Source organism: Myotis davidii, unplaced genomic scaffold, assembly GCF_000327345.1.
Source record: "Myotis davidii unplaced genomic scaffold, ASM32734v1 scaffold18, whole genome shotgun sequence".
NCBI classification, from domain to species: Eukaryota; Metazoa; Chordata; class Mammalia; order Chiroptera; family Vespertilionidae; genus Myotis; species Myotis davidii.
The window spans coordinates 3,014,190-3,026,396 of record NW_006292696.1 but is presented as its reverse complement, the minus strand read 5'-3'; the positions used below and the strand labels follow the sequence as shown (position 1 = coordinate 3,026,396).

Sequence of the window (12,207 nt, the reverse complement as noted above, 5' to 3'; positions counted from 1 at the left end):
TCAGAGAAATGTCTCCCCCGCCTTCTCTCCAGCTCCCTGCACGCAAAGCCAGCAAGCCCAACCCAGCTGTCCTCTAATCTGCCTGACACACACTCATTGGCCCACGGCCTAAGGAGGGGCGGGGCTTCTGTCTCTCGGGGGCTCTTCAAAAGAGATCCTGGCAGAAGCACTCACCCTCCTCTGCCTCCTGCACTGGGGCTGTGTTTCCCTGTCGGTTTTCTCTTTCCTTTCTGTCTCATCTTGGGACAGAGGCTCTTTCCAGAGGAAGCTTGGGCCTTGGATTTTAATGTCAATGATGGAAAAATATGAGAATGTCTCCTGGATCCCCCAGCAGGAACTGGAAGATCCATTCAAGAAATACCTGAACAGCACAGAGGACTACCTGACCTTTGTCTGTGGGCCTCAGCGCAGCCACCTCTTCCTCCCGATGACGGTGGTGTACACCCTGATTTTTGTGGTTGGGGTCGCTGGCAATCTCCTGGTGTGCCTGGTGATTCTCCGGCACCAGACTATGAAGACACCCACCAACTACTACCTCTTCAGCTTGGCTATCTCGGACCTCCTGGTCCTGCTCCTCGGGATGCCCCTGGAAGTCTATGAGATGTGGCGTAACTACCCCTTTCTGTTTGGGCCCGTGGGCTGCTACTTCAAGACGGCCCTCTTTGAGACTGTGTGCTTCGCCTCCATCCTCAGCGTCACCACGGTCAGCGTGGAGCGCTACGTGGCCATCCTCCACCCTTTCCGCGCCAAGCTGGAGTGCACCCGGAGGAGGGCCCTCAGGGTCCTGGGCATCATCTGGGTCTTCTCCGTTCTCTTCTCTCTGCCCAACACCAGCCTCCATGGCATCAAGCTCCACTACTTCCCCAACGGGTCTTTGGTCCCGGGCTCTGCCACCTGCGCGGTCATCAAGCCCATGTGGATCTATAATTTCATTATCCAGGCCACCTCCTTCCTCTTCTACATCCTCCCCATGACTGTCATCAGTGTCCTCTACTACCTCATGGGGCTCAGAGTGAGTATCCCAGCTCTCTGGCTGGCTCAGGGCAGCATCTTTTTTTCCTCACTGACTTCAAGTTTTGTAAGAGGAACTTAGAATTGGAGAAATTCAGAATTGGAAGGGAGCATAGATAAAACAGAATGAGCTCAGAGGGGAAACCCAGAAGTTAAAGGACTTACCTCAGTTGGACAAATAGTACTCTAAACTATAAATTATTTCCTCTAAATCAACTTTATTATTCTTCCCTCTATACCTGTGGTTCTCAAATCTAGGTGTTTCTATAAATTACCTAGAAATCTTACTATGGGCAGCAATATGCAAGCCCCTCCCCTGGGGAAATTCTGACTCAGTGTGTCTGAGTGGAGCCTCATTAAATAGCACAGGTGGTCACCCCTAGAGAGCCGGTTTCACAGCCTGCTGGGTTTTTTTTCTGCCCAGATCTATGGCCTGCATTGAAATCTGCCTTTGCACCAACTTGGTCCAAGTATAACATAAACTGTCCCCGCCCATTTATACTCCAAGACAAATACAGAGTGAGGCAAAAGTAGGTTTATAATTGTGAGTACACAAAACACAAGGTTTATTCTTGTATTATTATTATCATCATCATTATTTATTAATTATCATATTATTTTCCATATAAACAACTGTAAACCTACTCTTGCCCCACTCTATTTACAGTCAGACACTCTCCTGTGATTGTTTTGATTCTGTTTGAAATATCAGGTTAAAATGCAAAAATATGTCCTAAGCCAGATCAACTTGGCCTTCTCTTGAGACGGTGGAGATTTGAGGGTAGGGAGGTAAACAGAGCACATAAAAGAGAGTAGAAGGCAGTGTGAATAAGAGATTGCTGGTATTAATAGAAAATTATCCCTGCTTGTGCAACATACCTTATACTTAGAGGTTCCTTTTCTGTGCACATAATGGTAAATCAATTTCTTCCTTTTTTTTCTTTTTTTCTGAGTCTAAATAAGCTGAGAGAAACTGTTTTTTGATGAGGGTAGAAGTAAGTCTATGTCGTTCCTCTCCTAGTATACTCTGCATCCAAATTCATAGAGATGACATCTGCCTGTGACAGTTGTATACCCATTTAAGGAGGTGGCTTGTGTAGGAAACAATCGTGAGGCTATTTAGACTCTCAGGTCTGAAGCTCACGTCCACAGTGCCTTTAGGCAAGCCACACGACTTCTGGAATTACTTTTCACATTTATAAACTGAAAAGGTCACATCAGATTATATTTAAGGCTCCTTATAGCTCTAACAGTCTGTGATTCCTTTAAAAAACAAGAAGGAAAAAATGTGTGAGTAGGAGCAATGTGAGTTATAAATTGAAAAACAAAGCTGACATCACATTTACATCATATGCCTCAATTTGGTTCGGACACCATGTATGCCATGACAATTAATATATTCTCATATCATTGGTGAATACCCACTGGGCCTAAGGTGAATGGCAAGGTTTAAATAGGAAGAATAAATTCCAAGTACACAGATGTCTAGACATAGAAGCAAATCTAATCAGGCAGAGAACTGTGCTAGTCTCCTCCTGAAGGGCTGGCCCCTATATTCCCAGAGACATATGTGTTCCCAGATACCTCACAATCATGTCTTTAGAATGCTCCGTGCATTTCACTTGCGGGGAAGGACTTCGGCATGATTCCAAATACCGTGAGTCCTATGAGAAATATCCACCCCAAACTGATCAATACCATCTCATCCAACACCAAGCAATCACTTAACTTCGATCAATTTGGAGGAAATATTTAATTTGAATAGGAAACACATACATTTCCCCACCCCAACCAGTTACATGGACTTTCATTTTGTTTTGTTGTCATGAGACTTCAGCTATCTTGTATCAGGAGTTAAATGACAGCTCAGACAACAGCTTAGAAACCACCCAAATTTGCTTTGTGAATGTAATACAACTTCCAGCCTCCTGTTCTCAGGAAGGATGAAGGAATTCCCTGCTTAGAAAGTCACTCCTAGAGGAGTTTAAAGAGCTCTAGACTGAAGTCAGGAGATATGACCTAGTCTGTGTCATTGGGCTCTATCTGAACAAATTTTTTTAAATTTAAAAAAGTCAATTCAACTCTGGTTGGCATGGGTGAATTCTGTTGCAATCCATAATGCATGCTCCTCAACTCAAGCATTAATGCTGTATGCAGGAGATACAAGGAGTTTGTGCTTTATTTGCTCTATCTTTGCCTGAAATGTTCCTGCCGTCTACCACTACAATTCCTTTTACTTTTCTAATTTTCTAACTTTAAATCATACTTTACTCACACTTCCTCAGGGAAGCTCTCCCTGATTCCCTAGCTACATCTGGACTTTGTATAGGTGCTCATGGTTCCTGGTGATTTCTCTTCCTTAGATTTATTCCAATTTAAAATTCTATACTTGGATATCCCTTGTTATCTTTCTGTAAGATGAATGAATGAGTGCATGAATCAAGTTGAATTATTCCCCTCCTTGCTGGACTTTAGCTACTCTACCTTTAAAACAAGAGACTTGGAAACATTATCTCAAAGGGCTAAGATTTTAAAGAGGCTTGAGCAACTCTGAGGATGATTGTTATTGATTCCCTTAGCAAATCTTACGTCATGATAGACTCTGGGACCCACTGCCTTCAGGAGGCAGGAAACTATAGGTTGATGAAATCCCAGGATGGAGGAAGAAGGAGGAGAGCCACATGTATGCTCCAAACTGAGTAGTCAGTGCAGCTTCCTTCCAGGACACAAGTCTCCACTGAGCTGCTCTCCAAACATCAAACATGATGGAGATGGAAAGTACCCAACCCCAGGGCAAGTTCCTCCCATCTGGGAGGAGGTTCTGCTGAAGCTCTCACAAACTCCGTGTATCTCCTGCATACAGCATTAATGCTTGAGTTGAGGAGCATGCATTATGGATTGCAACAGAATTCACCCATGCCAACCAGAGTTGAATTGACTTTTTTAAATTTAAAAAAATTTGTTCAGATTGTGGACATTGCTCAGTTGGTTGAGCATCAAACCATGCACCAAGAGGGTGCCAATTTGATTCCCAGTCAGGGCATGTGCCGTGTTGCAGGCTCAATCCCCAAAAGGGGGTGAGCAAGAGGCAGCCAATGGATGTTTGTCTCTCTTCCTCTTCTTTCTTCTCTCTCTAAAACCCAATAAAAACATATTTTTTAAAAGAAATGTTCAGATGCTACTTAAAGAATCACCACCTCTTTCAAAAAGGATGAGTATAATTTCTAAACTCAGGAACATATACACTCTTGTTAGTAATATTAGTAAATATTTCCAAAATTGTGCTTTTCAAGATGGTACTAGGTATTCCACTAAAGGGAGTTTGGGGAAGGTATTGTTTAGTCAGAGAAGCATTATCTCCCTTGAGGCTTGGGTGAGAGATGTAGGGTGTGGAAGGTGGGCATGGGGGAAGGGATCAATTCATATTATTGGATCAATTTGGAGGAAATAATAAATCTTCATATTATGCTTTATGAAGATTCATAATGCCCATTAGCATATTAAAGGCTCTGAGAAGACCCACAATGGAGACTATAGACTTCATAAAACAGAAATAATACCTATTTTGGCTTTTCACCACATAGCAGAGGGATTATATTCTAATAGATGTATAATAATTACTGAATGAACTAGAGGCCCAGTGCATGAAATCCATGCACTGGAGAGGGAGGGGGTCCTTCAGCCTGGCCTGCACCCTCCGCAGTCCAGGACACTTCAAGGGATATCCGTGGGGAGTGGGCCTAAGCCGGCAGTTGGACATCCCTCTCACAGTCCAGGACCCCTGGCTTTTTACTGCCTGCCTGCCTGCCTGCTCCCTGCTCCTTAGAGCTACCGTGGAGGCGGATGAGGTTCCCGCCATTGCCACTGTGCTCACCAGCCTTGAGCCCGGCTTCTGGCTGAGTGGTGCTCCCCCTGTGGGAGTGCACTGACCACCAGGGGGCAGCTCCTACATTGAGGGTCTGCCCCCTGGTGGTCAGTGCGCATCATAGCAACCGGCCGTTTCACTGTAATGGTCTCTTAGGCCTTTATTATATAGATGAATGGAAAAGCCTATCAAACTTTTTTTTTACTTTATAATTTTACATTTTTCATAGAATGCCTATTAACATGCCATATATAACAAGGGATCTATAGAATAGCAGATGGTAAATGGTTGTACAACAACTTGGCCACATCCACCTGTCCAGTTGAGTTAGATGATCTAGGTCCAACTCCACCTCCAACTTATTGTTAAACTTTGACAAATTCTTATATTTATTTTAATACCCAATTTTTGGTCTGAGAATGTGTGTTAGAGTTACACTTCTCAGATCCAAACAGAAGGGAAAATGTTTTCTTTCTTAACATTTCTTTCCACTTCCCTTGCAGCTAAAGAAAGACCAAACCCTTGAGGCAGAAAAAATAACTGCAAATATTCAAAGACCCTACAGAAAATCAGTCACCAACATGCTATGTAAGTCCTCCACTGTGTTTTTGTTTGTTTGTTTGTGTTTATAAAAGGAAGAGAGTTGCATTTGGTGCTGAGAAAGTACTTCTGAGTATCAGGATCAAAATTCTTCTGAAATGTAGTGTCATGGTCTGGTCTTCCATGGCTTACTCAAGTTTCTAGGAACTCTTTGATTCCTTCAAAACAACACACTAAATTGCATCCACTGTAATACACTGTGTGCTTTTTGGCAAATCACATCCACTCTGCGAGCTTTTGAGCATCTCTTTCTCCCTCTAAAATAAGCAGGTGCTTTTTAAACTTATTTTTTATGGATTGATTTGTTTTAAAATGTAAAGAAAACAGTGAGTGCACCACTTAGAAAATGTACAAATCACATACACAAACATTTTATAACTCATTTCAGGCGATCATGAAACCCCTGCTACCCATTCTTGGATTCCATGAAATACTTTACCTCCAGGTTAAGAACAGCTGCCCAAGAGTACCCCTACGTGGTCATTCCACCTATGACATTGCATGATTTTATATAAATAATATGTTTAAAAATACATAATCAGGCACTGATCCACACTCTCCCACAAGCATTTGATAAAAATATTTGATCCAGTGCTACCCTATAGGAGATAGTAATGGGAGAAAGGAGGTTTATGATACACTTTCCAAGTCAAAACCTAAGGTTTGGAAGAAACAAATCCTGCAGGCTAATATGTACATGAAACACTCACCATAACTATATGGCATTTATGAACAACAACAACAAAAACCTGTGCAAGTCACCAAAGTTTGTCATTTCAACTCTAAGACTCATCTTCCTGAAAATGTTTTAGTCCCTGTTGGCACTTGACTTTCCCTGTTAAGAAATCTCATGTCTTTATTATCGCTCCCCTTTCTCCTTGATCATAATCTACTCTCACAAAAAGACTTGAAGCGCATTCATGTTAGTCACAGTGATAAAATATGCTGCAAAGCATTTGCCTTTAGTATGAAGGGTTCATTTTTAAAGCAATTAAAATTTTAATTACGGGGAATTGTAGGCAGTAGTGAGCAGGTTAGGGACTTTTTCTTGGAGGGTTAAAGTCAAAAGAAATTTCCAGATACTCCTGAAACCACACCACACAGGTAAACAACTTAACTCCGAATATGTTTAATGCCAAAGGAAATATATGTACTATTGACTACAGAAACCTCAAATGTGCTCACAAGTACAGAGAACTGTAAAATAATACCCATGTTACCCATTACCCAACCTCAAACATTATCAACTCATAACTAATCTTGTTCCATCTATATCAGTCTCTCTCTTGCCCCTACAAGATTATTTTGAGGCAAATCTCAAGTATCATGTTTTGGAAAAGGAAAATATTTTGTAACTTCAGAAGAAGAAAAAATATATATTTATATGTGTGGAGATTAAATGCCCCATAGAGTAACAGCAGCAGCACCAATTGCTGTTTTGGGAGCTAAAAATAAGAAACTAGAAAGTGCAATTTCTTGTGAATCTATAATTATTTCAAAATAAAAAGTAAAAACAAATAAAAAGAAACTAGAAGCAATTCTGTAGTCTAGGAACATCTAATATAATAGACACATCCCCTATCCCAATCAAAAGATGCTTATAAAGGATTATTATACTTATGATCATTCTCTTTCTCTCTCTCCTCTCTCATCCCTTACAGAATTTTAAATGATTAGATTCGGAGCAGCTTTTAATCCTTTCTAGAGTAACAAATAAATTCATACTACAGTCAATAATATTTTTATTAATCTATGATCAATTTCTTGAACCCAACCATTTTATTTGTATATATAGCCAATTTATGTGGTTCCAACAGTCTACTTGCAACATAATTTACTTTCCACAATAGAATGTTTTTGGAATAAATTTGATACTATTTAAAATGTTCTAGAGGAGACTTACAATATACAAGAAATCTTGTACAATCATATAGAAAACTGATCCTAAGTCCTATATAATTCGTTCTTATGTTTAAATGTTTTATGTAGGGACTCTTCGTGACCTAGTCAGTCTGTAATAATGATAACCAAGATGGAAGGGAAAATGCTGGAAGGAATGGATGGACTTAGTGGCCATTGGATACCTATCCTCGTTTTGACTGCCTTTTGTTCTCCCATTCGTCCTTCTTTTTCAGTTGTCTTGGTCTTAGTGTTTGCTATCTGTTGGACCCCATTCCACACTGAGCGGCTCTTCTTCAGCTTTGTGGAGGAGTGGACTGAACCCCTGGCTGCTGTGTTCAATCTCATCCACGTGGTGTCAGGTAAAATCTTAGCTCCTTTGGTTGCATCACAAGCATCCAGGTAATTGCAGCTGCTTTATTTTTCTTAGAGCAGTAGGTTCTGTCTGGATATACTGATTTATCACGGGGGCCTGCTGTACAATAATGAAGACATTTGATTTTTTATTTTATTTAAATATCAATTAGGTATGTTATTGGTCCAAAAGAAATATACCTGATCACTATTTTAGATGCTACTTTATGGAAGCCCTCAACTCTAAGCACGATGACTACAGCAGAAAAATGGTCTAAGGAGTGATTGTCTTGATTTTCTTTCCAATGACCACATGCTTGAATTGGTTCTTATTTATTAAACATCCATGTCCCTGAAATCTTGTATTGTTTTTAGCAAGTGTTAGATCCTCATGAAAGCCAGCCAAAGGGTATTACTATGTTCATGGTGCATCAAGGTCTGCCTTTACGCTACTTTAATGCTGCCTGTTGAAGATGCTAGAGAATGTGGCGGAAATGGGGGTGGAAAGGTCACTAAGTCAGAGGACCTGGATTTGCATCTCACTCCCACCATTAATTTTCTGAAGAACATGGCTTCCTTTATGCCAGTCTCTTCAACTATAAAATGGCAATGACACCTTCCCTCTACAAGTATGCACTGATGGTAAGAAGCAAATAAAATATTAGCCACTAAGAAATTTTAAACTGTAAAATGCTATATATGTATCTTTCTATAATCACCACATATTATCATCACCATTTTCGGTTGAAGAAACAATTCCACAAGAAAATAAATGGCTTGCCCAAAGGCAAACTTCTGACAAATAGTAAAAGCAGGGTTGTGGCAAAATCATCTAACTTCAAGTTCAGAGTTCTTGAGCCCAAAATAGAGCAGAGAATGGCCATGTAGGTTCCCCTTCCTCAGTCAGTGTGTCTGTGAGTCTTGGGTTCCGATCACTTCTGTCCCTGAGCTTCTGCTAGTCACCAGCTGGTTCACAGGGGCAAGATAAGATCGATTTGTGCAAATTAAGCTCCAGATGTGCACAGAGTTAAAACAATAGAAAACATATGTATATAAATATCATGTATATTATTTATTTTCTACACTTCCTTTTTCTTTTCAGCAGGCCTTGTGAACAGCTTATACTTGGACATTAGAACTTTCTGTTATGTTAAACTACTAGAGGCCTGGTGCATGAATTTGTACACAGGTGGGGTCCCTTTGGGTTGCCTGCAGGGATTGGGAAACCTGCAGTCCAATGCTGTCTGCAGCTCCTACCTTCTCATCCTGGCCCCACTGTGCCTGCTGTGGGCTTGTGCCCAATCAGTCCTGATAGGGAGAGGCTCGCCCTGCCACAGCAGCGGGCTCCAGGGTGTGTCTGGCCCATCGCGCTCAGTCCCCATCAGCCGGACCCCAGCAGCAAGGTAACCTACTGATCAGAGAATCTGCCTCCTGGTGGTCAGTGCACATCATAGCAAGTGGTCAACCAGTCGGCTGTCTGTTCCCTGGTGGTCAGTGCATGTCATAGGAAGCAGTTCAGCAGCCTTAGCATATCATTAGCATATTATGCTTTGATTGGTTGTTCAGTTATTCTGCTGGTCAGTATATTTGCATATTACCCTTTTATTATATAGGATTATTTTAGACAAAAATCTCAAAATTATTTACAGCTCTTATTTTCATGATAATCTGAGAAAAATGGGGTGACTAAATAAACTGAAAAACACCACAAGATCACATGAGACTTGACTGACTATCCCTCTCTAAATGTATCAAGATGATCATTTTAAGACTTCCAAATTATGGTATTTATAACATTTTCTTGTTAAGATATAATCTCTCCCTCCCCTACAGTACCAACCAGGTGAAACCTTAAACACTATAGAAAATGTCCCCAACCAGCCGTTTGATCCCCAAGTTATAATACTTCCAATCATTGACTATATGCCTATCAAACTGATTGATTAGAGAGTTATGCACATTCTGCATTATTCCTGTGATATATTTTTAAAGTATATTTTATTGATTTCAGAGAGGATGGGAAAGGGAGAGAGAGAGAGAGAGATAGAAACATCAATGATGAGAGAGAATCATTGTTTGGCTGCCTCCTGCAAGCCCCTCTACTAAGGATCGAGCCTGCAACCCAGGCATGTGCCCTTGACCAGAAACCGGGACCCTTTAGTCCTCAGGCCGATGCTCTATTCACTTAGCCAAACTGGCTAGGGCATAACGACTGCTGCCTCTGCATATTTGTGAGTGCTATGCCTTCTATCTTCAGAACTGTCTCCTCTCTTGACCAACTCTCCTACCCACTTCAGGGTCTGGCTGGAATTCAATCACCCCCTATTAAATCTTTCATTACCATCATACTCTTTGTATTTATACCATTATGTGAATTTCAATAACATGGCTGTTGGTATGACATATTTTGCTCTTCACAGATATTATTTGGTATTGTTCTATTATTAATTATTGATGTAGGGCAGAGATCTTGCCTCTGTAATACTATTCCAAGTCCTTGGAAAGCAAATTCTAAATCCATTACCTTTGAACGTACCTCAAAGTTCCTGGCACATAATAAGAGTTCAATCAATATTGGGTTATTGAATGAATTAATAGTCCATAGAAATATTTCCTTCTCTATTCCTTTGTTCCCAATTCTGTGCCCAGGGCATATGGCACTTTCCATGTCCTGAACTAAATAAATGAGGACAATGATGAACATGTTGATGACAGTACCTGTCACTTGCTTTATATTCTCAACCATTCTCAGTCCCTCTGTGGATAGTATCTCAACGTTATCCTCACAATAATCCAGGGAGGTGAGTTAGGCCTGTATTATAATTCCCATTTTACAGAGAAAAAAATGAAATGCCAATTCTGCCTAAGGTCTCAGAATAAGCAAAGGCCAAGGTCAGAAACTAAGTCCTCTGATTCTCAACCTTAGGCACCTGGTGGGCTTTGGGGAAATAAAATAGGATATGGTAATAAAGGATAAGCAGATACCAAACAAGACAGTGGCAGTGTGCAAGGCACTTGGTAGAGAAAATAAATGGCAAAATGCAGTTATTTAATAAGGTTGGAAATTAGGTGGGAAAAACCATGGAAGGGAAAAGCTAAATAAGAAGAGGCACTGGGAAATATTTCTTTGAAGAGATATTAAGCATATAAGGAATCTCAGCAGGGACAATGCCTTGACTGACTTGCCATTCCTCCATTGCTTACAAGTTTCAAATTATAGATTTAAGCAGAACTCCAATGAGACAAAATCATCTCTCTTCCTCTGATAGTTAAGCATCACTCATTAATGCCGTGGGAACATGCTCTTTAATTAAACAAGTGTGGATCAAAGGAAGTTGCAGAACATCTCAGAGAGATCCCTTGCTGGCCTAAAATTTGCCAAGACTCTTTAATCTTTCTGTGTTTGATTCCTATGTACACAGTTGGTAGAGCATTTTGTATCCTCAATTAGTGTCTTGTATATATTATCACTTCCAAAATAGGCAGTCATGGGGATTCTAGGCTTTGTTAAATATTTATGCTTCTTCCCAGCATGCCTCTCACTCAATGTCTCCTCGGTGTGTCTATTTAACCCCTGCATTCCAGGTGTCTTCTTCTATCTGAGCTCAGCTGTCAACCCCATCATCTATAACCTACTTTCTCGCCGCTTCCGAGCAGCGTTCCAGAGTGTGATCTCTCCTTCCTGCAAACAGTGGCACCCCCAGCATCACCCACAAGGGCCACGGGTCCAGCGGAACATCTTCCTGACGGAATGTCACCTTATGGAGCTGACTGAAGAGGCGGGTGCCCACTTCCCCTGTCAGCTGTCCATCAACAGCTCTCACCTCCACACAGCGCACTATACAGGACAGACAACATAAAAGGAACTCTCATTCCTCTCTGCCTCCACAGTTATGGAAGGGTCGGCCCATAACTTATGCCTTGTTATACGATAAGGGGGACGAAAATGGCTCTCTGAACTTATATATCCATTTCTAGGTGTGTTTTTAAACAAATGTGAAAATCGCTACTTAAACCTGGATCTAAGACCCACAACCTCCTGACAGCCTGGAACCCCTTCACTAGTTGATGAAGAGAACATGACTAGCAAAGAGAACATGACTAGCTATACTTTGAGTATTTTCCACTCTTGCAAATGGTTTTTCCTGAGTCATCCTCACTCTGAGTCAGGCTGTGGTTACTCTAACAACTAATGGTCCCTGTCAGCCACACAAGGAAGACATGTAGATATGGTTTTCCTTACCATGATTTGAAGGGTCCATGCCAGAGTTCCTCCACAGCAAACTATTTACCCTACTGCCTCATATTCTGCCATTATATGATTCCTTAGAGCAGGGGTAGGCAAACTTTTTGACTCAAGGGCCACAATGGGTTCTTAAACTAGACCGGAGGGCCGGAACAAAAGCATGGATGGAGTGTTTGTGTGAACTAATATAAATTCAAAGTAAACATCATTACATAAAAGGGTATGGTCTTTT

At 41.1% G+C, this 12,207-nt stretch overlaps 1 protein-coding gene across 1 annotated transcript; it reads left to right on the top strand.

Moving 5' to 3' along the window:
* Positions 1–221: 221 nt before the first annotated feature.
* NMUR2 (neuromedin U receptor 2) lies at positions 222–11,625 on the top strand. Its single transcript, XM_006766278.1, has 4 exons — positions 222–1,012; positions 5,380–5,464; positions 7,612–7,737; positions 11,315–11,625. The coding sequence occupies exons 1-4, from the start codon at positions 287–289 to the stop codon at positions 11,587–11,589; spliced, it is 1,212 nt and encodes a 403-aa protein (XP_006766341.1). The 5' UTR covers positions 222–286; the 3' UTR covers positions 11,590–11,625.
* Positions 11,626–12,207: the final 582 nt, after the last annotated feature.

What these genes read in the sequence shown, in the direction of transcription:
- NMUR2 (XM_006766278.1), top strand. Translation starts at nt 287, where the DNA reads ATGTCAATGATGGAAAAATATGAGAATGTCTCCTGGATCCCCCAGCAG. An exon ending in ACTACCTCATGGGGCTCAGA is followed by an intron (nt 1,013 to 5,379) that starts GTGAGTATCCCA and finishes CTTCCCTTGCAG; the next exon opens with CTAAAGAAAGACCAAACCCT. An exon ending in ATCAGTCACCAACATGCTAT is followed by an intron (nt 5,465 to 7,611) that starts GTAAGTCCTCCA and finishes CTTCTTTTTCAG; the next exon opens with TTGTCTTGGTCTTAGTGTTT.